The sequence below is a fragment of the Procambarus clarkii genome, chromosome 56 (genome assembly GCF_040958095.1).
Source record: "Procambarus clarkii isolate CNS0578487 chromosome 56, FALCON_Pclarkii_2.0, whole genome shotgun sequence".
Taxonomy (NCBI): Eukaryota; Metazoa; Arthropoda; class Malacostraca; order Decapoda; family Cambaridae; genus Procambarus; species Procambarus clarkii.
The window spans coordinates 18,291,011-18,315,599 of record NC_091205.1 but is presented as its reverse complement, the minus strand read 5'-3'; the positions used below and the strand labels follow the sequence as shown (position 1 = coordinate 18,315,599).

The window sequence follows — 24,589 nt, the reverse complement described above, 5'->3', positions numbered from 1 at the left end:
GGATGAAGCAAGAACCAATGTTACACGCAACATATCGATCACAGATTCAGCCAGCACAGCTGATGTACCTCCATCAACCCCACCTCCAGCATCACTGTCACTAACTCCACTGACCTAGCTATTACCACTGCCTCCAACGTCACCGCCACTGTCGCTCGCCCCATTAATATCAACCCTATTTCCTCCCACCACCAAGCCTTTTGTCGTCATCGCTACGGCCAATATTCACTCGCTCCATCAAGCATCACACTGTGGATATATTCTCCGGAACTAATGATTTCAAAACAAAAGCCCCCCCCCCCACAGATATATTATTAAAGCCAGATCAATATATTCTTACCCTCCCCCTCAAAAAAAAACATCAAAATCAGATTACCGGACGATTAGCTGTGCTTAGCAAGAACAGTCAAGCGTATTGTTACAGGAGCGAAAATCCTGTGTATCTAATGTTACGTGAGAGGGAGAGACTGAGGGAGGGGGTGAGAGAGGGATGTGGGAGAAGGGTGGTAGCGGGGGATGAGGGGAGATGGTGGTGAGGGGTGAGGGGAGATGGTGGTAAGGGGTGAGGAGAGGGGGGGGGGGTAAGGGAGATCAGCTGACGAGGAAGCATCAGCCATGTGCTCTAGCCTTGCTGTTGCTGCTGGCCGACCCAACACCTCTTAGCCCTGCCGCGGCAGCTCTGGTACTGACACCAACCACACCTACACCACACCAACCACACCTACACCACACCTAGCCACACCTACACCACACCAGCCACACCTACACCACACCCACCATAACCTCAGACACTCGCACACCGCCAAAATTCGAGCCTAAAACAACAAAAACAAAGAGACGTAAAGAGTTTATTGACGTCAACTGGGGTGAGATTCCCGCCTTTTACTGAAGCCTCGGCCCAACTCTCCCGCCAACCACACACTGCCAGTACAAGCACTAACATAACTTTTATTGCCCCGTTCTGCTGCTCTTACCCTTGACTCTTTGTGGCTAATGAATGAGCGGGCGAGGGAGTGAGCAGCGAAGGAGTCTAAAAGATGGATATAGATGATACAAACATAGGTGTGAACATTCGTACGGGTTCTTTGTCTTCGTGGGTAGTGGGCGGGGCAAGGTGGCGTTAAGGGGTGTATGGGAGTGTGGTAGGAGTGGCTAATGATAGTGTGGCGGTGGTAGAGGTCGTTGTGGTGGTGAATAAGCCTCACAAAGACTACAAACGATAGACACTGGCCACAGCCAACGTAAATGGGTTTAGTGTCACAAGCAAGCCACTTGTCCCTCAACACAATGACACTGCCTGAAGGGGCCGGTGTTGCATGTGCTGCTTCCTGAGTGCTTACCTATCACTGACTATGAGAGAAAGAGTTGTAGAAATAACTATGGCCCAGCCTCCTAGCCATAGTTCTTACCTGACGCGGTAATTACACCTCACAGGTGGGTACGGCAAGGGAAGCTGGGGTCAACTTGGGGGTGAAGAGAGGGTATGGCCCGGCGGTAGGGAAGTGTAGACTTTATGTTGGCAGGCCATGACTGGTCCTGAACAGGTGGTGGACAAGCAGGCGTGGATGGACTAATGGAGGTGATGGGCTATGGGAACGTGGTGGGCCGTGGAGAGGTGGTGGGCCATGGGAAGGTGGTGGGCCGTGGGGAGGTGGTGGGCCATGGGAAGGTGGTGGGCCGTGGGGAGGTGGTGGGCCATGGGGAGGTGGTGGGATGGTGTTACGCAAGCTGTGGTCAAAAAGGTGGGCGCCAGGCCATGTGCAGGTGGGAGGGAGCAGAGGACAACAAGGCCCGCGGTGATAGTGAGATCCGGCAAACACTGCTCCTGGCGCACCAGGGCGGCCAGCAGCCCCAACACCCTCCGCGAGGTCACCTCCCCGACACACTCCCACATACAAAGATTTGTTCTGCCTTTCTGTCCGCTCCTTGCCCCCCCCCCCCCAACACCCACCACCCACTCTAAAAGTAAGCACGGTTTTTGTATCATTAATCATAATAAAAATAAAGCTCTGCCTTCACCACCTGAGTCGACTACCAGAACTTCCCTGGGGATGGCGGGTTTGTGGTGGCCTGGTGGCCTGGTGGGCGGTTAGCGACCTGTCACCTAATACGCCCACTAAGTTGGTGGTACCTCCCCCCCCCCCCCTCCGCCCACCCACCCCTACAGTATTCCAGGGCCGACCTCGTGCCCTCCGCTGCTACAACCACACTGCTATATACACACTCGATGTGTGTATATCACGAAAATAAACGCGATTAAAAATGTGACAGTGTCAGACCACGGAGGAAAATTGAAACAGGAATTTCCTTAAGTACTTTCGTATATTAATACATCTTCAGAAGGAGTGTGTCCTTCTGAAGATGTACTCGATACAACACATCTCGACAACTGAACCCAACAGAACAAGGACAAAACGGCTTGGAGTGAGGTGGTGGGGGGGGGGACAAGGCTATGAACACCTCGGATTAAACCCGCCTCATCCCACAAAGCCTTAACTACCACTACCACTCCACCCCCATAACCAACCCCCACCGACCCACGTGTCCAACACCGCCCCCCCCCCCACCACCACCACCACCAACTATCACCTTGTCCCCCTCCTTCCTCAACCACCACCACTCCTCTGGCAAGCCCGTTTATATATCGGGCTCATCAGATACCATGGTATCATTACCATGACACTCATCACTACCGGAAGTGTTCTCGTCTCTTGGCTCCTGGTACCATTACCACGACTCGCTACTGGAACATTCCGCCAAGGAAATGGTACCATCATCCACAAGGTTCTATGCTACACTACCACTATACACGTGTGGTGCCACACAAACCCACAATACACGTGTGGTGCCACACAAACCCACAATACACACGTGGTGCCACACAAACCCACAATACACACGTGGTGCCACACAAACCCACAATACACACGTGGTGCCACACAAACCCACAATACACGCGTGGTGCCACACCAACCCACAATACACACGTGGTGCCACATATTGGAACACACATAACCTACAATTTGACCTTGTGCCAGTAAGACCTCACTTGTCACAATATACAAAATGGGCAACTTCTCTTTAAAAAGTCAACGTAAATTGTCAGTTAATCTCTAACTTAGGCCTGTGACGGAAGAATACAAATGTATAAAATGCATTAACAATGGAGATATGAGTGTTGAAACAATTGTTGGACAATAGAGTCGTAGATGACTGGAACAAGTCCACAATACATGCACGCCACCACACAAACACAAGCCCATGAAGTAGGTGGGGAGAGAGCAGGTAAGACAAGAGGGGCCGGGCCGCAAGGTGCATGCTCCAGGGCGCCTGGCTACACACCCGGGTCCTTGCCTAGCTGGCCTCCACCCACCACTCTACCTCCGTCAACACCCGCCCCAGGGCGCCTGGCTACACACCCGGGTCCTTGCCTAGCTGGCCTCCACCCACCACTCTACCTCCGTCAACACCCGCCCCAGGGCGCCTGGCTACACACCCGGGTCCTTGCCTAGCTGGCCTCCACCCACCACTCTACCTCCGTCAACACCCGTCCCAGGGCGCCTGGCTACACTCCCGGGTCCTTGCCTAGCTGGCCTCCACCCACCACTCTACCTCCGTCAACACCCGTCCCAGGGCGCCTGGCTACACTCCCGGGTCCTTGCCTAGCTGGCCTCCACCCACCACTCTACCTCCGTCAACACCCGTCCCAGGGCGCCTGGCTACACTCCCGGGTCCTTGCCTAGCTGGCCTCCACACACCACACTACCTCCGTCAACACCCGCCCCAGGGGCGCCTGGCTACACACCCGGGTCCTTGCCTAGCTGGCCTCCACCCACCACACTACCTCCGTCAACACCCTAATCAAGGCTACGAGTGACTACCTTGACTACCAAGAGAATTGAAGAGGAGAATACACAAATGGGGAGAAGTTAAGATACCTGATGAAAAGAGGACGGCAGAGAAATTAAAATGGTGAAAGATATGAGTGGAAGGCAGACACCACTATCCCAGGTTACATAAAATAGCGAAACAATTGTGTTGATGAATTAATTCTAACATTAGGTTGCGTCCTGGGAATAATTAGAGGAGGTCAGGTGGGACTGACAGGTAGATAGATCCACACGATAACACACATAACAATGCTGTTTCTCCCACAACCTACTCCCAACTTCCCTACGACACCGCCACAATCCCACTACCACAGACAAGTTACAGCTCTTGCACTCAACCTTAAACACCCGCTACCACAACGCGGCAACTATATCAAGTCCTCCAATACAGGAAGTAGAGAACTGAGGGAGAGAGAAGAAAGAACTGAAGGAAGACAATAAGGAAGTATGGAACGTGTCCGCGGGAAACAAGAGAGAATAATCAATGCAATACATTATACTGTATTCGTGATTCTGATATATGTTAGTTTAAGTACGTTTATTTAGACAATAAAATACATCTCAAAGGGACAGAGTAGCTTAGGCTATTTCTAAGACACTAAGATAGGGCTGGTAATAAATTCAGATAAATATGCTAAAACGTTTCAGGATTTGATTGATGAAGATTAGGCTACCCATGGGGTAGCACGGGCATGAATAGCCCGTAAGTTTCAGGATTTAAACATTTATTTTAAACAGACTGATTGACAGGCCATTCAGTTCATTGCTGACCAGGACATGGTGATTTTTAACACAATTAGGGTTCTAGGAAAACAAATGCAGGATATTGTCGCGAATCTTATTACGATTCTGCCAATTCTCCCGAACCTCGTATTATGTTATTGTTTTCTCTACGTAAATATTGCTGTCAGTTGTATAAGATTTGTGTATATAGATATATATACATTATATATATATATATAACATAGATAGCTGGGTAGTGTGTGTAAGGGTTGTTTTGGTGGTGGATGTCACGTGAAATTAGCCGTGTGGGCGGTTGACAATATTTGGGAATGGCCAGGGCGATTGTTGGCAAATCAATTGCCTATAGTTTTATATTTATTTATTCACATATTTGGTAGCCGTAATATTTCAAGGAATGTGAGACCAGTAATTACAACTCTTAGTTAATAATGTTGGAGTTTAGGGCTGACCTTTGTAAATAGAATGTTCACAATGTTCATGCGAACATTAATTGGTGTTTGGGTAGACGGTTAGTCGACGTTGGGCCTGCGAACCACGTCCTGGGCAGTAGAGTGGCAGCTGCGGTCGAGTGCAGTTGTGTTTAAGCTAAGTTCTTGGTTTTTGTTATTTTAAGCCCATATAAATATTAATTTATCTGGATAGACGATTTTAGTGTATTTATGGCTTACTCCATATTCTGGTGATAGTGCTCAGGTCTCAAATAATTACTTGCATTCTATAGTATTACATGCTGATAAATATTTCTGGCTACTATTTATTTAATTGTTGTTAAGTTGTCACCCTTAGCAATATATATTGTTCTCCCGTTTTTATAGTGATTAATTATACCCCTAGACACCTATTGGCATGGCAGATTTTTATTTGTTCTTTACACTGTGGGGAGAAGAACATTATTTAGTCTCAAGGGTCGTGACAGATATCAGCTAAGATATGCAACAATACAATTGCGAAAACAAATTGTGAAAAAGATCTCTCATAATTACATCTAATAGGAATTAAAATTAAGAAGATAATGCGTAAATGTTCAAAATAAGATCAATAGGGCACTAGGATTCATAGCGAGCAGTAATTAAAAAAAAAGCTAAATAAGCTTCTTGCACCTGTATTAGCTTATGCTTCTCAGTACAGTTTTGGATATACTTTAGAATGATGTAAATTATCTAGATATTATAGATAAGGATGACAAAGGAAGTCCAAGGCACCTTTTTCTTCAGTCACTACGACTAAAGTGTACAAGTTGATAATAGGATTTATATGTAAATAACGTCTAAAAATAACAATTCAAGTTAAACACTAAACAATAGATTTATTTTGAAAGTCTCAACGTGAAAAAGAAAGTGAAAACTGGTTTGGAAATACGGTCGCAGATGTGTGGAACAAGATCAAGCAACAACACTGAAACACACACACTGGAAAGTTTCAATCACAGGATTAATATGAAGGGCTAACAGTAAGCTGCCTCTCAAGGGGTCAACAGACTTCCTGTAAAGTCCAATACTTTGTTTTATTATAATCTTAGCTACGTCCAGAGTTTTAAAACTAAATCTAAATACTCTCAGAATATCATTGGTAGTAACACCAGATTATTGTTCTCTGAGCTAGCGGCAGGGCCCAAGAGCTAGATCTCTGTCCACAAACATTAAAGAGCTGACAGTGATTGATAAACACACACGAGGAACATCTATTCTCCCCGTAAACATCACCGAGGGCTGGACGAGTGACCACAACTACCTCAAGATGCACACACACGCACAGCTTGCTGCTAACATTGCTTAAGTAGATTGTATTATTCAGTATACATGACGATGTATAGCGTACGGGTTGCTTATACATTTTAACTCGCACACACTCGACAGTAATCAATAGATTACGCTATTATAGTGTTCCTCAAACACACATGTTATCACAACTTGATAACCCAACATGCCACACGCCGGCCCAGATACACCAGCATACAGACATCAGATCAAGATGTCTGGCTGATAATAACGAGAAGTTTCACGCATCAATGTGTGCCCAGTTCGAATCCCGCCGACAATTCTTACCGATACGAGACAAGAAGAATTGAGGTGGGAGGGAAGACAATGAAGGAAAGGCGAGTATAAAAGCCAAAAGAAAAGATGTTTTTGCCCGAAAGGCTTTGCGTAATAGTGGCTTCATTAGTATATGTAACTCCTGTTCCTACACTTGTACATTGCTTTTATGGCCTTTGAACACACATTCTTCGTAATAGAGATTATCATCATTATATAGGTTACAAAGTTCTTAAACAAATCTCTCTTCAAATGTTAACAACGAAAAGACTGGAAAGGTGAAAGTGGACACGCCAAATAAAGAATACATTAGCAAAGACAATAGGAGAAAAACATATTTATCTTTTGTAAGATGACTTTAGCCTCCCCTTACGACGAGAGCCTATTTTCCGTGGCCTAATATTTGGATAATTTTTCCACGAGTTTTCATTGTCTAAATTACTTCCTTGACATTTATAAAACAAAATCCGTGTTTTAACTGTGTAAACTGAACGTCACGCTCTTAAGTAAGTCACGCTCTTAAGTAAGTCACGCTCTTAAGTAAGTCACGCTCTTAAGTAACAAACTGACATTTGTAGCTAGAGGAATAAATGCAGTTATAACATCCGACAAACATCACACAGAGATCACACTAACGTGATGCATCAAATGAACAAATCCACAAGGGCCGTGACGAGGATTCGAACCTGGGATACTCCCGGACGCAGGTTCGAATCCTCGTCACGGCCCTTGTGGATTTGTTCATCCGGCAAACATGTTAGAAGTGAATCAAACAAACGTTCCAACAGGTAACGTTTGCTTGACATTGTAACCCGACGCGTTACAATTTCCAGCAGACGTTACCCAATTTCCAGCAGACGTGTTAGAAGCAAACCGAGGTAACGAAGAGTTGGAGCGTCACACGGCGTCGTCCTCCAGACCCAAAATAACATTCGTTACTTAGAACAATAGAAAAAATCAATAAAGAAATGCGGAAATAGATGATCAAGAAAGTTTAAACGAGGATCGAAGTTACATTATTTTCCAGCTTGGGCCATAATGAGCAATGGAGAGGTAGGGGGGCAAAGGAGGGAGAAAGGGTGTTGAGAGGGGGACGAGGAGGGGGGAAGGGAGCACGAAAGGGATTTGGAGGGGGTGGGATTGGCCTAGGGAAGGAGCGAGGAGGGGGCGGGATTGGCCTAGGGAAGGAGCGAGGAGGGGGTGGGATTGGCCTAGGGAAGGAGCGAGGAGGGGGTGGGATTGGCCTAGGGAAGGAGCGAGGAGGGGGCGGGATTGGCCTAGGGAAGGAGCGAGGAGGGGGTGGGATTGGCCTAGGGAAGGAGCGAGGAGGGGGCGGGATTGGCCTAGGGAAGGAGCGAGGAGGGGGCGGGATTGGCCTAGGGAAGGAGCGAGGAGGGGGCGGGATTGGCCTAGGGAAGGAGCGAGGAGGGGGCGGGAAGGGAGAGAGGAAGAGTTAGGGAATGCATGAGTAAGAGTGGGAGCAGGTTGGGGTTTGTGGGAGGGGGGAGTGGCAGTTTAGCCTCACTTACCCCCCATCCTGGCGATCGTGTTACTGCTGGCGGTAGTGGTGGTGGGGAAGTGTGCGTTGAGCCCTCACCCCCTCCTGCTACCTATTACCTCCCACTAGACAAGCAGGCAGGCAGACATGGCATCTCCTCTGGTAGGCTGATAACACCCATTCTCATCCCTTTAAATACCTACTGATAATCTATGATGGCTACTGTATCTAATACTAGCAATCAGTACTAGCCTATGGCTGATCTATTTTATCTAGTGTTAATTATGAGTACAATGTCTGATGTGTTAAGTACTATTTGACACGTTGAGTTCGATATATAATTCTTGTTTACTATATTTCATTCGTTGAAGACTATGAACTGAAGTTATTAATGTGCATTATGTTAGAAGCTGCCGTGTACCCATTACTACAAGTAGGTGACATCAGTCATGATTTCCCCGGCAAGACTGTGCTACCAGTTCCATAATACTCCACGACAAACCTTTCAGAAATACCCGAGAGACTGGCTTGTTATGGTAATGTGCCCAGTAACAACCGCATACCACCTAACTACCAGTATAGTGTATAACCAAGCAGGGTTCAAACAAAAACTGGTCCCGCAACCTATCCGCACCAAAAAAAAAAAAAATCACATTGATAAGAGCATGGATTGTAGCCTATGGACAGTTCTTGGAACAAAATATCAGCGTTTAAAAATAATTGTTTAAAATACAAATTTGAACATCTAAGGTCAGCAATATGTAGGGAACGGCCAAATTTGTTGGCCGTTCAGCTCGCTACCACAAATACAATACACTGTAAAGTCCGTCAAAAACAAATTCATCGGCTCAGACCATGGTTGAACAAGGAACTTAAGAGCATTATAACATTGTGACCGAGTATAGTGCGCCAACCACAGCCGCTCCAGCCAGGTGGCCCCAATATGAAAATGAAATAATCTATCACAGCTACACCTGGCGATATAACAGCACAGGGTAGATAGACTACGCTCTGGTAGAGCCCACTACACGCTCAGGTTAACTCTATATAAAGGAGAACGCTTCAGGTAACTACCAAATATTTACTAACAGAGATTTTCCTCTTGCCGGATTCGCGAGCTGTTCCACTTTTCCTTGATGAGCCAAGCTGTTGCTGCTGGCGCGCTCTTAAGTCAACATTACTATTACAACTTGGCTACTCTAGTCCAGCCAGCAGGGCTAGGGCTTCCCTCTCGAAGACCTAACTGTATCCTAGCAATACGTTGTATATTTCTGGTGGAAGTTGTGCATCTCAGATTTACTAAGCATTCACTTTAGCAATTGTTCATAAATGAAACTGAAGATATCTCTAAGACATCAAAATGACTTTCGTCTTTTAGTGAGTGACACGGATGGGTCACAGATGACAGGGACAAATATGGCGACAGAAGGCGCTGCATCCAAAGTTTGCCAGTGCAGACTATTGATCACATGACCCTGTATGACTAATCATCTTGTGTGATGCGGGATCTTTTAGCATCACGTAACTAGCTCTTGACACACTATGTACTCCGCATTCATATTGTCTAGGGCAGCAACACAAATACAGATGTACCTAAATGTGTTACTATAAGAAAAACAAGGAGCTGGTCCTTTGGTGGAGACGCCGTGGCCAAGGCAAAGGGGCGTGGCAGTCATGCCCTTGGTGATGTTAGAGGAAGGTGACACACTGACTCAAGCAATCATGTAGTGACAGGCGGAGAGCTCACTGGAGGGCCCGGAGTGAGGTGAGGGCCACTAGCAAGACCCTGGCCTACATCCCTCATATGACCAGCCACCCCACATCAACAAGCGAACGTTATAAACCTATTATCCTACGTTCCAGGTGATTTCAGAAACTTGATCCACATAGTAACGTATATGAATACATTACACAGCATTTTAAGCTAAGATACTATTTCTGGGTGACACACAAAACCATGTTTTGGTCAGCCAAAACATGACAGTAACACAGAAGTCAACAGTCATCCTCCTTCACGCTCTGGCCTACTGTTGTTGGGTGTATCCTCAGCCCGTATCCTAGCCTGGAGATAATCTGGCTGGGTTTAGGCTACCGTATTCATACACAGAAATGCTCAAATACTGTATACCCAATGCAGTGTTCATGTAATATCATCAAATTATTGCACACTTCATACAAACTAGATTTAAAATTTTATTTAGAAGTATCAGAAGGTACAGTATGATATACGCCCCAGAATTCTTTACCGAGTTTGTTCTCACAATCGTCACACATTTTTGCAAGTTAGTTCTCATAGATACATCACGGTATTGTGATTTCATTGTGCAGTCCATCACTTACAATCAATTTTATCGTAATTGTCGACAATAATGCAACATTCTACTGCAGAATTTCCAAAAGGTGAGCATCTCTACTTACTCGACCCACTATAATACAGACCTACACAAAAACTATAATAATCAGATTATGCCAGATGGCCAGCGGACGTCTGGGAATGGTGTACTCACCTAGTTGTGCTTGTGGGGGTTGAGCTCTGGCTCTTTGGTCCCGCCTCTCAACTGTCAATCAACTGATGTACTGGTTTCTGAGCCTACTGGGCTCTTATCATATCTACACTTGAAACTGTGTATGGAGTCTGCCTCCACCACATCACTTCCTAATACATTCAATTTAACACTAACAAAGTTTTCTAATATCTGTGTGTGTGTATGTGTGTGTGTGTGTTTACTAGTTGTGTTTTTACGGGGGTTGAGCTTTGCTCTTTCGACCCGCCTCTCAACTGTCAATCAACTGTTTTACTAACTACTTTTTTTTTTTTCCCACACCACACACACACACACCCCAGGAAGCAGCCCGTGACAGCTGACTAACTCCCAGGTACCTATTTGCTGCTAGGTAACAGGGGCATTCAGGGTGAAAGAAACTTTGCCCATTTGTTTCTGCCTCGTGCGGGAATCGAACCCGCGCCACAGAATTACGAATCCTGCGCGCTATCCACCAGGCTACGAGGCCCCTTCCACCTTCCACCTACGAGGCCCCGTGTGTGTGTGTGTGTGTGTGTGTGTGTGTGTAGTGTATGTGTGTGTGTGTAGGTATGTATGAATGTATGTATATATACACAGCCCATCCTCCTGTTTTGATAGTACTTATAGGAAGGATGAGGACTATGGTACATATACCGACGCACAACGCAATTAGAAAGTAGAAGTTGGTACTATTAAATTTAGACAACCCGGATTTTGTTTTCTACCGATGTTGCAAAAACAAACTAAACTTATCTAACCTGACCTAACCTAACCTAACCTGACCTTTCTAGGTGTGATACACGCTATCTGAGGCCTATTATAGTACATGTGTGTGTGCTATACTAGGCCTAGGAATATTTAAGTTTGTTTTTTTAGCTTAATTTTTTCGGACTATAAAGTGAATAGTACAAAATTCTACTATCTAATTACTTAGTACATCAATGTTTGCACTATGATGCGCATATTTACAAAACAGTAGTATCACTTTGGTAAAGGGTCTTACGACTTCCAATTCTTTTAGCAGTCGTTGTGGCTTAGTGGTGAAAGTACTGGACACCCTAAGGTGCATGGAGCCCCTGGCTGTCTGGGTTTGAATCCTTCTGGGGTGAGTTTTATATATATAATAATAATATATAAATAATATATATATATATATATATATATATATATATATATATATTATATTATATAGGATAGGATATATATATATATAATCAGAAATGTTGGTGTTGCAGTGGTGGTGATAGTGGAGGTGTTGAGCGATGGAGGTTGTGGTGAGTGATTGATGAAGATTAAGCCACCTAGAGGTGGCACGACCATGAGTAGGTAGCCGTAGGTGGTCGAGGTTTGGAGTGAATGTGATGTTTGGTCGTGTAACATCTTTAAGTGTCTCTGGGGTGGTGGTGGTGTTTTAGATTTAGTTACTCAGAACAAGATGTCCATGTAGCACAGGCTATAGTGAACCCGTGTGTCTCCCGTGTCCTTATGATTTATTGATTGAGGAAGATTAAGCCACCCAAGAGGTGGCACGGGCATGAATAGCCCGTAATGTGGCAAGTGATTGCGGTAGAAGGTTATAGCAGAGGTAAGGTGGTACTGGTAGGTGATGAAAGAGGAAGTGTTAAGGAAATGTGGAGCGGTGGTGGTGGTTGGCGTATTTGGTGTAGATCTAATTTCCAATCCTCCTAAAATGATAACACTTAGAGCAACTATTTGGTCAAACGTGCCAATACGTACTGTTGATCCCCCAAAAAGGTCACGTTTTATATTGCTGAATTGGCACAAACACATTCTGAAAAATGTAAATGTAAATAAAATACCTAACCTGACATGTCCAAGCAATCCTCGGCCTAATATAGTACATATATGTGCTATACTGCGAACTTTTTTTTTAGTCCATCAGTACGGATTGGTTTCGTTCAACCAAATAGTTGCTGTATGTACATACATATTGCTGATGTTTGAACGATGGGTTGGGTTATAAAGCAACTCTTCTCTCCTCACACCTCGCGAACGATTTAGTTCGGGGTAGAGTCCTGGCTAGAGGATTGACTTGGCACCAATCCGTAACCGTTCGCCCTTGCCCTGCTGTACTTGGGTACCTGGTTATCAACCGATTGACAGGTGACATTCCTGGGAAACTAGTAGAGTAAGGCTCACCATAAGCTATGAGAACAGAGAGCTTTAGCCTGGTAACAGGAGTCAGAGTAGCCTGTTCCTGTACCATCTGTTTACCAAGAAAAATTACTTTCCAAATATTAGTCAATTTCTTTAACCATTCTTGCTAACAGTAAATTAAACGAATGGGCGAGGCTAAATGCACCTATTAATAAATTTGTTTTAGTATAGTTTTTACACCAAACAACATGTATTATCCCTTAGTATTAAAGTATGAATACATTTTTGGGTAGGTAGGCATTCAACTTATGTCTTGATCGTTATTACGTTCTCTAAATAGCACACGGACACCGAAATATTTGAAAGCCTATAAATAAACTCAGAGAAAATGATAAGGTATCGCTTGAGGGCGCGGCTAACATGGGCGGTACAACACACAACACCAGTCGCTAGCGGCGTCAGAAACATGTGTACCAAAGGATGCTCACACAACTAACTCATGAAACATTAATAGTGAAAGCTTCTCGGCTCCAGCTCTATACAGAGGCAGCTGACGTGTGACGGTGGGCGTGGACGGGTGTAATTTGCAGTCAGTCAGCATGGGCGTGGAGACGGAGAGCAGTGGGGCGTGTATATAACAAAGAGTGGGCGTGGAGACAAGAAACTGAGCATATATATAACCGGTAGTGGAACATAAAAACTACTACTGGTTCCGTATTCGCCAGTAAGAGGGTGTAGAGAGGCCAGGTAGCGAGGTATACAGTAGAGAGAGTGAGCGAGTAGGCAGCGGCAGTAGCGGCGCACTAAGTGGGTCAGCAGCACATGCGGGAACCTTGACGGCACGAGTTGGGTGTAGCGGTGGTGAGGGGGATGGGGTGGAGGGGCACCCACCACTCAGTATACGCACCTGCCTCCAGTCACTAAGTGAACCCAAAGTCCATATTTCAACATGTATCCTTTATACCTAGGACACATTTGGAAGACAATGTGTAGGGAAAGATACCTTGTGTCACTCTAGTAGAGACGGCATTTTTTGCACTTGAAAGCAAGCACAACAAAATCGGTATTATTATGAGAGTAGTGGTGTGTCTGTAAGCATGTACGAAGGACTATCTACCGCCACGGTATCTGGCTCCTGTGCGCGCGCTCACTCCCTCTCGGAATTTTTCTCACGCCATGTTCCCTTCCATTCCCATCTCGGCAGTGAAAGGACTCAGCGACAGTGCAAGATACTGCTTTATAAGAGCTTTACTAGGTACGATACACCATTTCTATAGGTACAGCCACACATTGCTTATTACGTAAGCGATAAGTAAGTAAGTACGTAGTCGTTCCCAATGGCAAGATTAAACATACGACAATAATACAGATATTTAAAATGAGAGGCTGACAATAATGATGGATGCAACACCCCACTAACATGCGTACTGACGGTGACAAGGGACCCCAGACTACAAGGAAAGCCTACTGCTGCTCCCTTGTTGATACAATTCTCACCCAGGCCTATATGTATACGATAGTCAAGTTGCCTAGCCTCCGTTTCCGCAGCAGGGGGTCTCCAGCCTCCCTCCCACCCTTACCACTCTTGCCTCCCGGACCGCCCACGCCCACCCAGGAGGCCGCCACATGGAGGCCGAGGGACGACAAAGCATTTCCTGTGGGAGCAGCTGGCGGGGCGTCCCTGCCGGACACATGCACCCAGATATACGCCCACTAAACTACAAACTCATAGCGCTATAACCACCTGTAGGAGCCATCACATTGTGATATGCATCCCCTCCTTATGGATGGTAAGACTTGGGGACAGGTCATAGTTGATACTTCTTACGGCCCAGTGTTTAAACTAACCCACTAGAGGCAGGTCTTTCAACTGTGAGATCACTCTTATACAAGGGAGAGGAAGAGAGGAGGGTGCATGGTGAAGAGAGCGAGAGTTGAGGCAGAGCACGGGTGCAGGTGTGGACAAGGACGCAGCCGTGAGGGCCAGCCAGTCTCCAAGCATCCGGGCCCTCCGCCACCGGGTAATGGTGCAGGCCTTGTTGTCGTCACTCATCCCCCGCCCAGCACCACAGCCACCCGTGGGAACTGGCCACCACGCCTGCCTCGCTCTCCCCCATCTTCAACAGTCATGAGCAAGAATATCAGGCCCAGACCATCCGGCGCCGGACACCCAAAGTTTAAAATATAAGATGCAATACCTTTCTTCACCTCTTTGAAAAACTGTTTTATTCTCTTTTACTTAAGAGAAATAATAGACCGATCTTGTTACCTGCTTACATAAATAACAGATGTTCATAAATAACAGATGTTAATCAATAACAGATTTTCATAAATAATAGATGTTAATAAGTAACAGATGTTAATAAATAACAGTAAATAACAGATGTTCATAAATAACAATGGGCACATGCAGGCGCCTGGACACAAGGTGTGGCCTTGCTACCGCCCAGGAAAGGTGAAGGGCGCTGCTGCTGCTGCTGACTAGTTTTTGAGAAACCTCACCGTGAGGCTGGGTTGGCTGCACCTCACCTCCCAGCCTCCCCCACTCCACACACCCTCTTGCTGGTACACTTACCACCAGCATAAAGCAAATATATAGTCACACCATATTTATACACATGACCTTCCTAGAATTTGCTTCAATTTTGCACGAAGTAACTAATTTCTTGGGCAGCGTCACACGTATATATGAACAGGTTGCTAAAGCGTGTGGTATAACAACGTTCCCTCCCTACTCATTGGAAGAATATTTGTTGGGTTGTTTATCTCATTATTCGTACCAAAACGACAGTAAGACCCAACTGTGTCAAGTGGACATGGTAAAAAAAAAAATTGTTCCAAGCTTTGTTTTACCTTGAAAGTGAAAACAATTGAGTTTTAGGTCCGTATCTATACTTCACACAAATGTCTCCGTGATAGAAACAATGTATAAAGTGTCCCGGTAAGTTTTCGTGCGACACCTGCATGCACGTGCCATCACTCAACTACTCGCACGTGTCAGGTACACCAACGGTGAAGGTGGCTACACAGGAAGTGAGACACGGTAGCCACGACAACCAACATCATCAATACTTAGACCACACGGCAGACTTATGATGCGTCTCCAGGCAGCAAGCAGACAAGGTGGCCACGCCCCTCCAACAACATCCGTAAGCGGCTCATATATGTAGTCTGCCACGTTCCCAGAACTAATTAAAACATTGGGCTACCGATGTAGCACAAGCAGTCATGAATGACTGTTGACGTCAGAATGGTCGATCGGTCGGAATGCTTTACGCGGTGCAGGACACAATGTTTATTACTTATTTCTTCGCGTGGGGTAGCCTACTAGGGTATTGGGGATAGGGTTGTGAGGGTTCGGTGATCCCAGCTGCCTGTAGGCCACCTGCTCCCTCGCCAACCCCAGGGCGCCGTCAATGTTTCAACAGTGCTTGTGATGCAAGCCAGGTATCGACCACCCACCACCGCCTCCACTTCCATCCACGCCCCTTCACCCACACGGACCACGCCCGTCACCCCACACGGACCACGCCCGTCACCCCACACGGACCACGCCCGTCACCCCACACGGACCACGCCCGTCACCCCACACGAACCACGCCTGTCACCCTACACGAACCACGCCCCTCACCCCACAACGGAATACATCCCAAAAACTCCGAAAACACGAGTTCACGAACAACTTTGGGAGAATATCCATCACTTCAATCTCCCACCCATCTGCATCATGCGGGTCTCACGCGTCTCGCTGGCAATAGCTAAAGAACAGTCAAAGCCACACCCACCACCACCACCATCAACACTCCTTTGCCACACCCATCATCTTCAGACCCACCCCTGCTAAACCAGCCTCCAATATTCAACTCAGACACGCCCACCTTCACTTTCACCCATGCCACGCCCACCCGCAGAATTCAACTCAGCCACGCCTACCTTCTCTACTCAACCCATGACCACCTATACTATACAAACCTACACCCACCTCCACTATACCGCCCCACCACGCCCACCTCCAGTATACCGCCCCACCACGCTCACCTCCACTATACCGCCCCACCACGCTCACCTCCACTATACCGCCCCACCACGCCCACCTCCAATATACCGCCCCACCACGCCCACCTCCAATATACCGCCCCACCACGCTCACCTCCAATATACTGCCTCACCACGCCCACCTCCAATATACCGCCTCACCACGCCCACCTCCAATATACAACTCCGGCACGGCAACTTGCCAGTACACACCAATACACTACTCCCACCTCAACACTGCGGTCTTGTCACACTCCTTCAAGTGTTGGTAGTTACCTAAAGTAGGCAATACTTGGCACTGCCACACCCACACATGTGGACCCGCGCCTCACTCAGCCTTGCAATACACCTTCGGCTCGTAATAGTGCGGTCAGTGTAATAAATAGCTGGCAATAAAGACATCAGTAGTAACCAGTCTGCCTCACCTAAGTGGCCGTGCACAGCATCTCATGTCACTAGGAGACAAAAGAGTTTGGGGAGACATGATTACCACATACAAATTCTCAGTGGAATTGATAGGGAAGATAAAGACATTATTTAGCATGGGTGGTTCTCATATAAGGGGCCATAGAGACATTAGAAAGATTTCTTTGTGTCAAGAGTAGTTATTAAATGGAATGCATTAGGAATTCTCCTCTTCCTCAGGAAGCGCTACAGTTGTTGGTATAAACAATGTATATAAAAATGTAATGTAGTGGAGGCAGACTCCATACACAGTTTCAAAGATAGAGCCCAATAGGCTCAGGAACCCCCCTCCCCCCCTCCCACTAGTTGACAATTGAGAGGCGGGAGCAAAGAGCCGAAGCTCAACTTCCACAAGCACAGTTAGGCGACTACAAGTGATTCCGTACTGGGGTACAATCTCCATGTTCATCACATTGTATCCTATGCGCAACCCTAAGTATATCTTGCAACAGCTCTCATGAAAATGGATCATAACTATAGGCTACAATGCACACACAAAACTGTGCCAACATACGTCATTAAGAGTGCGTTGGGTGATGAGTGTGGCGGAGACAGTGGGCGTGTGAGGTATTACCAGCATACACTCCTCACCACCACCAGCCCCGCCCCTCACCACGCATCAACCAGCCTCACCGCCACCTATGGGCCAGTGAGGAATCACGCCATACACAACCTGTTCGGATTTTCCTCGCTACCTCGTAAAAAGGTAGTTTTATCTGTTACGTTACATGCGAGGGGCAGTGGCAGCCCAGCACTACTAACGCTGCTGATCAATACTGCTTCAGCCATCACATACATATGACCATTCACACTACCTGTGAGGGTAAACATTCACAATTTTAATCATAATTGCGCGTGGCGCACGAGATAAACGGAGTGGGGAGGGTCAGGAGGAGAGGTGGGGGCGCGGGCAGGTGATCGGCCTTGCAAGTTGCAGGGCAGCGCAGCGGCAGCAGCAGCAGCAGGCAACCTTGGCGCGGGGCCAGCAGCACACGCCCTCCACCGTGTCAACAAGTTGGCGACCTCCCACACGCCTCCTCTGCCTCCCGTCACCATATTATTCCCCTGTAAGGCAGTATTGATTCAGGTGCAATATCCGCCCAGGGGAGGGAGGCTGCCCCGGGCGTAGGCACCTTCAACCAAGACTTCCCGTATCGACTAACCACCGCCTGCTGCGTCAGCTGGTGGGCGTGGCACCGCAACCACCGCCTGGCACGCCCACACTTCGCCCACCCCACCCTTACACCAGAGTGACAGCTTGCACTCACCACCACACTAGGTAGTGGAGATACCTGACACAGCAAGCCTCCAGCTCTGCGGTCATCACAACCCATAACCGCAGGAGCACCATTTGCACACCTCACAGAAAGATTGTAGCTGTGAGAACTAGTGCGGTTGTGCAGGACCAGGTGAAGGGCCCAGCGTGGTCGCGGCCAGGCATCCAGGGGGACCACGAGCCCAGCCAGCCCCAGAAATCCTAAGTCACTCCACCATCATCCCGCTAACCACCTCACACGCTCAACCATAACGCAAGATCATCGTGATATTTCTAACACATATTTACACATTAGGCGTTGCCTTAATTTTAACCCCCCCCCTCTCCCTCTCTCTCTCACACACATACACTCACATATACACACACACACACATATAATTTGTGTTTCTTCAGTTACAAAGCGCGAAGCATGAAGGAGAGTAGTGGCGTATGAGGTGCGGCAGGTGGGGGAGCAGCTGCCAGCTTTCACCAGCCCGTCACCCAGCTGCCCGGGAACACCCTCCCAACACCACCACAATCACTGAGAAACGGATTTAAAAATCTGTAGCACCCTACACCCGCTATATCCGGTACTTTCTTGGTCTGTACCGTTACAACACCTTCTGTCACACGTTTCTTGACCAGAGTAACGCACATTGCTCATTTGGTCCACTCATTTTTATTTGTTTATATCTCGTAAACGTTTAGCATTTCCACGCAAGACTTCATGTTTCTCTTAGTCTCAATAGTTAGCATGCGTTGGGGTTTGGCTCCGGATCTGCATACGAATCCTCTAGTGTACGTGTACGCAGTCACCTAAATCATCCGTATGCCATTATCAGAGGTCCAGTTGTTTCAGTGCCATCATTTATGCACTTTTACTCGGTCACGGTCGTCTAGTATCGACAAGATAATCCATCACGGTTTGCTATTATCATAACTTTAAAGACAGTGGCGATCAAGGAATAAAGAAAGAGCAAGTAACCATACGAACGCTTACACCTATCACCCACCTGTGTGTGTCCTGAGATGGGCCTTGAGATGCGAGGATTTTCCGTATATCTTGTCACAGCCGGGAAAGGTGCACGGGTGGGCGCGGAAGTTGCACGGATGGGCGCGCTTATCATCCTTATCTCTGTGCTGGGTGGCCCGACCACGCCCACGCCTCCCACCCGCGCCTTTTGACGTCCGTGCTGGGGTTGCTGCCTCTGGTGCTCTTACTCCTCTTCTGCTGAAGTCGAGTGGGAGCTCTTGTGTCTGTGGGGGAGTGTGTGCGGGCGTCTGAAGGTCCTGTATCGTCGGCGAAAAGTCCTTCTCTCGCACCTCGAACCGATCTTGCGGTACGCGCTTGAGGTCGGCAAGGATGCTGGCAATCAGGTACACAGAGTTGTCGGGTGTTGGGTCTGTGGCGTCCATGGAGGGGCAGTACGAGTGGTCCTCCAGGTTGGACGTGGGAGGCGATGGAGGAGTGGGCGGAGTGGGCGGCTGATACATATGGTGGGCGGGAGAAAGGGGCAGGGTGTGATGTGTGTATTCAACGCAAGGTGAGTGCTCGGGGCTGGAGGCCGGGGTGTGGGTGGGTGGTAGGTCGTGGTACGAGTTCTGCAGCGGTAGATTAGTTTTTACTTGAAGGCGTGGGCGTTGACTGTGGGTGTCTGGAGCCGCCCATGGGTTCAGCCTACGACCCCCCTTCATGGCAACTAAGCATGCTGCTGCATTTAAATCTTCCTCGAGTGTTAAGCTCGCCATTGTGATCACTAATAATGTACAAAGTCAGTCAAATAATTCGCAATCACCACAAGAAAAAATATTACAGGTCACACTGGAAGTATGAGAGGACCAGCGCGGCCTTCCTCCTTGATGGTCGGCACTGAACTGGCTCCTCACGTGCTATGCTACCGCTCGCCGCCATCAGCTGATTCCTCGCCACGCACCATGTGGCCGCCTCCCTCCACCTTCCAACTACCTTTTTAATATGATTTTTCCAGATACTATTCGCACCATTTTGCCATTATTAATAATATGCACTGTAAACACGTTTAACGTAATCATGATTCTCAAATTTGTGCATTAGTTAAGTCAATCAATTAGCAAACAATACTTATAATAAATACCCCACTAGTGAACTTTATTTCACAACGTACTTTGCCTAAGTGAAACGAAAGCAGGCCGTGGGCACACGAAACTTACCCTTCTATCCATGAAATACTATCATCGTCTAAGGAGCAGAAATGCCACGGCCCAGCTGCCAAGCATAGGGACTGAGAAGTGATATAGTTAGAGGGGGAAGGAGTGCGGTTGTCCTGGCGCGGACAACGTGGTCCAGGAGTCCTTGTGAGGAGGAGGTGATGGGCGCCGGGCGGGGTGGGAGGGTCAGGGCAAGGCCACGTGTTGCCACCACCAACCTGCTTCACAGCGCACGGGATTTCCACTCAACACTTCCTTTATACTTGGGATTCTCCAAACTGCATCCTAACTTTCCTCTTCATCCTCAAAGCTCGTAGGCGGTGTGTGTTGCAAGACCGCCGTGATATTTGCCAGGAGAAAGCCGTGCAGGAGAGACAGAGAGAGAAGTCTTGGTCATATATGCAGTCAGGGGTAGAGGTTCACATCTTTAGTAAGGTAGTGGGTAAGCTTACCTCAGTTACCCAAGCTGGACACCCCATGCAAGTGTGGGACACAGCAGGTCGGTGGCCTGTAGCCATCTATCTCACGCCTGCCCCAGGCCAGGAAGTGGACGGCCTGCCACCACCACCACCACCATCACCACCATCACCAGCATCATTCCTCTGCCCTCCACCCACCTGATGGCTCTCCCTCCACCCACCTGCTGGCTCTCCCTCCACCCACCTGCTGGCTCTCCCTCCACCCACCTGCTGGCTCTTCCTCCACCCATCTGCTGGCTCACCCTCCACCCACCTGTTGGCTCTCCCTCCACCCACCTAGCTGGCTCTCCCTCCACCTATCTGCGGGTTCTTCCACCACTCCCTCCACCCATAAGACAATGTCTGACGCTGCAAAAATGTTGGGATGCTGTGAAAATGTTGGGACGCTGTGAAAATGTTGATGCTGCAAAGATGTTGGGACGCTGCAAAAATGTTGGGATGCTACAAAAGTGTTGGGATGCTCCGAAAATGTTGGGATGCTGCAAAAGTGTTGGGACGCTACAAAAGTGTTGGGACGCTGCAAAAAAAACCTATACATGGTTTACCAAGAGTACCTTGAGATAACTTATACAAGATTTACCAAGTGCCCTTTGATTAAAGGCCAAGGTTTAACAGGCATACTTTAAACGAAGGATCAGCGACTACCAGGGTACTTGGGCGAAGAAGAATCACTGTGATATCCAAGTGTGAAGACTGCACTTGTTGAGAGCAATGCAACACGCACACAGTCTGAAAGCTGCATAGCACCAAGGTTAACGATGAGTACCTTAAGGTAACCCGTATAAATGTTACTAAGGTGCAGCTCGAACTGCTGCATACTCATGTTACGAGGACGACCAGGTGCCCAGGCTTAACAGGAGGAGGGCATACAGGACGACCAGGTGCCCAGGCTTAACAGGAGGAGGGCATACAGGACGACCAGGTGCCCAGGCTTAACAGGAGGAGGGCATACAGGACGACCAGGTGCCCAGGCTTAACAGGAGGTGATCTTCAGGTTTAATATTAACCCTGTGTGCCTCTAAAGGTTTAATATTAACCCTGTGTGCCTCTACAGGTTTAATATTAACCCTGTGTGCCTCTACAGGTTTAATATTAACCCTGTGTGCCTCTACAGGTTTAATATTAACCCTGTGTGCCTCTACAGGATTAATATTAACCCTGTGTGCCTCTACAGGATTAATATTAACCCTGTGTGCCTCTACAGGTTTAATATTAACCATGTGTGCCTCTACAGGTTTAATATTAACCCTGTGTGCCTCTACAGGTTTAATATTAACCCTGTGTGCCTCTACAGGTTTAATATTAACCCTGTGTGCCTCTACAGGTTTAATATTAACCCTGTGTGCCTCTACAGGATTAATATTAACCATGTGTGCCTCTACAGGTTTAATATTAACCCTGTGTGCCTCTACAGGTTTAATATTAACCCTGTGTGCCTCTACAGGTTTAATATTAACCCTGTGTGCCTCTACAGGTTTAATATTAACCCTGTGTGCCTCTACAGGATTAATATTAACCATGTGTGCCTCTACAGGTTTAATATTAACCCTGTGTGCCTCTACAGGTTTAATATTAACCCTGTGTGCCTCTACAGGTTTAATATTAACCCTGTGTGCCTCTACAGGTTTAATATTAACCCTGTGTGCCTCTACAGGTTTAATATTAACCCTGTGTGCCTCTACAGGTTTAATATTAACCCTGTGTGCCTCTACAGGTTTAATATTAACCCTGTGTGCCTCTACAGGTTTAATATTAACCCTGTGTGCCTCTTTAGTGCCAATATTTACTCAAATACAAGCAGGCAACACCAGGGCTTGCGAATCTTTGCTTATGACAGGAGTTGATCTCTGATGAACCTACCCATTAGCCTGGGTCTGGCCCTCCCTATTGTTGCATATTTTCCCATTGCCTTCACGCTTTGCCATAACCCTTCCACGCTGCCTATTTCTCGCTCCCAAGTTCACGGGCGGTGTTCCAGGGAGTTCTTAGTAAGAATAAAATTAGTTTCTGCCGACGCGTCTACAGAGTGAGTGAGCGAGACAGTGAACCTGTTGAGTCGACGGCTTTGTTCAGCTTTTCTGCGGTGTTCAGGTCCCAAATTATCCAGCTTCTGTGATGGAGTGTCACGGTTTTAGCTCGTCTGCACTACCAGAGCCAAGCGTGTATGGGCGTCACAGCTGTGTGTGGCGCGCGGTGTGTGTTGGGGGACAACGCCGGCTTCAATGAAAACCCAAATGTGAGGAACATAAATATTTCATAGATTGTGTTGCACCCAGAGAGCGTGAGACTCTTTACTATAATAGATAAATGCTTATGGTGTACTCACCCTAGTTGTACTCACGTAGCTGTGCTTGTGAGGGTTGAGCTCTGGCTCTTTGGTCCCGCCTCTCAACTGTCAATCAATCTGGTGTACAGATTCCTGAGCCTACTGTGCTCTATCATATATACATTTGAAACTGTGTATGGAGTTAAGGCCAGTGTCCTTAACTTGTATACCATACAAGGTGATGGAGAAGATCGCGAGAAAAAACCTAGTTATTATTATTATAAATATCTTTATTGACAAAATAAAGTGACAAAAAATGACAAAATTACAATTTTGCCTAATCTGAGGATTTCAATTAAGTCTTATTAAAGTGAGGATAATGATGGTATTCACTGTCATGCAGGACTGTGCGTTAAACACAGGACAATAGGTCTAAACTGTAGACTGGAGCACATATATATATATATCATGGTTACAATCAATATTTTAATGTATGAATATGTGAAAACAACTTTCTACTGTGCACTGCCACACAAGGGCAGGGATGGGTTCATAAGTGATGCAGCTTAGAAGTAATATAAATAAAAATTGTTCTTCATTCTTTAAAATGGACAAGCAAATTTTGGATAAATTGTTAGGATGTCGTCCAGTACACTTGAGTCAATAAAATAGTTACACAGTTGGTGGTACAAGAGGCCAGGAGGTTTGAAATCTTTCACGGATTTCACATTCAACAATATAGTGTTCTAGGTGAGTGCATTAAAGGTTTATCACAGAGTTTACAATCTGAATATTCCTTTAGTGGCTCAGCCTCACTAACCTGCCAGATGTGTCTATAGCCATGGCGAATTCGCGCATTGACTAGATCACATTGCCTGGTCCGGTTACTGTGCTGACCATACAAATACCTATTATTACAAAGGTTGTCAGAGCTTTTAATACTGCAGCTGTCAGGTCTCTGGGCATTTCTTAGTTCTTCTAAATCTGAATTAATTTATTTAATTTGTATGTTTCTAATATTTGCATTAGATAGTCCAAAGTCATAATCAATGTTTTCTTTCCTGCAAGCCTCATTGGCCAATCGATCTACAAAG

General features: G+C 47.0%; 1 protein-coding gene across 1 annotated transcript in view; it reads right to left on the bottom strand.

The window, feature by feature from the left end:
• The window catches only part of LOC123770668 (Krueppel-like factor 13), a 102,866-nt gene extending 82,413 nt beyond the window's left edge, over nt 1-20,453 (bottom strand). The window contains exon 1 of the mRNA XM_045762734.2: nt 19,577-20,453. Within this exon, the coding sequence (XP_045618690.2) occupies nt 19,577-20,312 (736 nt within the window). The 5' untranslated portion in view covers nt 20,313-20,453. The remainder of the gene's footprint in view (nt 1-19,576) is intronic.
• Between the last annotated feature and the right edge of the window lie 4,136 nt (nt 20,454-24,589).